Source organism: Pogoniulus pusillus, unplaced genomic scaffold (assembly GCF_015220805.1).
Source record: "Pogoniulus pusillus isolate bPogPus1 unplaced genomic scaffold, bPogPus1.pri scaffold_69_arrow_ctg1, whole genome shotgun sequence".
NCBI classification, from domain to species: domain Eukaryota; kingdom Metazoa; phylum Chordata; class Aves; order Piciformes; family Lybiidae; genus Pogoniulus; species Pogoniulus pusillus.
In genome coordinates this window covers 133,063-136,392 of record NW_026974716.1, presented here as the reverse complement: position 1 = coordinate 136,392, position 3,330 = coordinate 133,063, and the positions used below count along the sequence as shown (strand labels likewise).

General features: G+C 56.1%; 1 protein-coding gene across 1 annotated transcript; it reads right to left on the bottom strand.

Moving 5' to 3' along the window:
• Nucleotides 1-1,191: 1,191 nt before the first annotated feature.
• On the bottom strand, nucleotides 1,192-2,130 carry LOC135174498 (olfactory receptor 14A16-like). The gene has a single exon (XM_064141747.1). The coding sequence runs from the start codon at nucleotides 2,128-2,130 to the stop codon at nucleotides 1,192-1,194; it is 939 nt and encodes a 312-aa protein (XP_063997817.1).
• Between the last annotated feature and the right edge of the window lie 1,200 nt (nucleotides 2,131-3,330).

Sequence of the window (3,330 nt, the reverse complement as noted above, 5' to 3'; positions counted from 1 at the left end):
GTCCCAGAGGCATCCCTCCTTCTCAAACTCTGCCTGTGGAGCTGATCCTGCAGCTCCGACAGCCATTCCTGGAGCGCAGGCATCCTCCCGGGTTTCAGCACCACTTGTTGCCCTTGCAGGGCAAGCAGTGACCTGGTTCAGGAACGGGATGGTGACCAGTTCTTGGCCACTCGTGACCACAGCTCACACACACTGATGCGGTGGAGAACAAATGGCGTTTATTTGTGTACAGTGCTGGGTTATATAGTGTGAAGATAAACATCATTTCTGTCTGCGTACATCACCACTAAATATTATGGGTTATGGCAGTAAGGAGAGGGGCCCCTGTCTTTCCATACATCGCGTTATCTTCTGGACGCCAGACCCTAGCTGCCCACAGCAGACACAGAAATTTTCCTCTCCTGGCAGCTTCCCAGCCCAGTCCCTGTCCCTCTGAGCTCTCCCATTTCCCCTGCCCTCTCTACACTACCAATGTCCTCTCCCAAGCATGCCCCAGGCTGCTCTGGCCCCATAGCAGTGCCACCACTGCAGGGTGCTCTGGGCAGTCAAAACACAGCCCCAGCTCCTCTGCAGGGCACAGAAGCTGCTGGAGGTTGGAGAAGAGTGAGGCCAGAGGTGGGGGACATCCCTGGCACAAGGCAGGAGGAGATGCCCTGGTACAGTGACCATGCTGCTCTGGAGGCCAGCTCTGTGCCAGCAGTGGCCTGTCCTTGCCTGCAGTGCCAGCACTGCCACACAGCAGGATGGTGCCCAAGCTGCCAAAGCACTCAGGCCTTGCCCCAACACGGAGGCTCAGCAGGAGAGTGTGGAAGGGCAGAAAGAGCAGCTCAGGGCAGCCTAAGCACTGAGGTACTGTGGCACTGCTCTGTGCTGGGCCTCTGCCCCGCCTCCTCTGCACACAGGCACTGCCCTGCAGCTGCAGAGAAGCCTTGGGGGAAGGAGCTCAGAGGAACAAGTCCCTGCAGGGTCCTGCCTTGTGATGAGCACACAGGGAGTACAGCTCCTCATGTGTGCAGCCTCTGGGTCACACCAGAGAGGCCAAGGCTGAATCAGAAATGGTCTGAAGAGAGACTTTGCTGTGGGAACAGCATTCTCACAAGGGTAGCACCAGCAGGAGCAGAAAAAGAGAGCAGCCAGGCTGAGCCTACGCAGAGTGACACCAGAGCTGCTCTGCAGGAGCAGACAAACAGATTATTGCTTCTGAAAGCATCCAGTGAGCAGTTTGCTCAGGGCAGCCTTCAGCTCCTGGTTCCTCAGGCTGTAGATGAGAGGGTTCACTGCTGGAGGCACCACGGAGTACAGAACTGCCACCACCAGATTCTGGGAAGGGGAGGAGATGGAGGGAGGCTTCAGGTTAGCAAAGATGCCAGTGCTGACAAACAGGGAGACCACAGCCAGGTGAGGGAGGCAGGTGGCAAAGACTTTGTGGCGTCCCTGCTCAGAGGGCATCCTCAGCACTGCCCTGAAGATCTGCACATAGGACACCACAATGAACACAAAGCAGACAAAGACTAAACAGGCACCAAACACAATAAGCCAAACTTCCCTGAGGTAGGCTCTGGAGCAGCTTGAGGAGAGCTTGAGGATCTGAGGGATTTCACAGAAGAACTGGGCCACAGCATTGCCCTCGCAGAGGGGTAGGGAAAATGTATTGGCTGTGTGCAGCAGAGCATAAGAAAATCCACAGGCCCAGGCAGCTGCTGCCAGGTGGGCACAGGCTCTGCTGCCCAGGAGGGTGCCATAGTGCAGGGGTCTGCAGATGGCAACATAGCGGTCGTAGGCCATGATGGTGAGGAGAAAAAACTCTGCTAAAATCGAGAAGAGAAAGAAAAAGACCTGAGCAGCACATCCTGAGTAGGAGATCTCTCTGGTATCCCTCAGGGAATTTGCCATGGTTTTGGGGACAGTGGTGGAGATGGCTCCCAGATCAAGGAGGGCGAGGTTCATGAGGAAGAAGTACATGGGGGTGTGCAGGTGGTGGTGCCAGGCGATGGTGGAGATGATGAGGCTGTTGCCCAGGAGGGCAGCCAGGTAGATGGCCAGGAAGAGGCAGAAGTGCAGCAGCTGCAGCTGCCGTGTGCCTGCAAATGGCAGGAGGAGGAACTGGCTGATGGAGCTGCTGTTGGACATTAGATCCCTCTAGGCAGAGGAGACTTGAAAGAGGAGAAGAAATGACAAAAGTTAGGACATGACTCATGAAGACAAATTCCATTGTTTTTTCAGAGAAATTCCCCTCAGAATTACCTTCCTTTGGAGCCCTCTGTGCATGTCCAGCTTCACTCGTGGCAGCCATCCCAGAAGAGAGCAGTCCTTGTGCCCTCTGGCTCTGATGGCACAGCTGGGAAGCTCTGCTCTGGAGCATGTCCTCCTCCTATCTGGAAGGGAGATCCCAGAGGCTATGGGATGTGGAAGCTTTCCAAGCTCCAGGAACTGCAAATCCCTTGTCCTGCAGCAGAGACTCACCATGCCCAAGACTATGAAGCTTCCTCCTCTTCGAGGTCTCAGTCACCCGCTAAGTTCTGGCCACCTTGAACCTCTCTCTGCCTTTCTCATCTCCCTGACATCCCCTGGCAGTGCCCCCAGCCCTGCTGTGCTGTGCAGAGTAGCTGCTCCTGGGCAGAGCTGTCTCTGCAGTGCTGCCTGCTTGCCAGCAGCTCCCTCCAGCCCAGGAGTCTGCCCCAGCTCAGCAGCAGAGGAGCAGCCCAAGGCATTTTAAGGACCCCTCTGGAGGATTTGGTGCCAGGTAAACCTCAGAGACTAAGTAGAAGAAACCTCTCCAGAATTCAAACTCAGAGTCCAACTCTGAAGTTTCTCGTGGTGTTAATGGCTCCCAGTGAGGGACACTGCAGAAGTGTCCCCAGTGCCTGGTTAGAGCAGCAGGAGGCAGTGGATGCAAGGGAAGCATCACTGGAGGCACTGAAGCACCTGCAGGGGCTGGACAGAACAGAGAGCTGGAGGCAGTGCTGACAGTTCAGGACAGCAGCTAAAGGTGGCTCTGATGCTGAGCAAGCCTGGAGGGGTTTCATGAATGCAAAGGGCCAAGCCCTGACCCCCAGACCTTGGGAGAGGAGATCCTGTCCCTCACCTGTGCCTCTGGCCTCTGCTGGAGGCAGTGGGGAGTGAGGGTGAGCAGTGAGCAGGGCAGGACATTCTGTGACACTTTGTGGCCTCCCCAAGAAGGAGCAAGGAGGAAACCAACTGCAGAGCCTCAGCAGAAGCTTCTGCTGGCAGCATTTCTGTGTCAAACACAGCTTGTGCTGAGCAGATGCTGCAGAGTCTGCTCCTTGGGAGCAGCCTGGGGCAGGCTCTGCTGTGCTTTGCTTGCCCAGA

What these genes read in the sequence shown, in the direction of transcription:
- LOC135174498 (XM_064141747.1), bottom strand. Translation starts at nt 2,130, where the DNA reads ATGTCCAACAGCAGCTCCATCAGCCAGTTCCTCCTCCTGCCATTTGCA.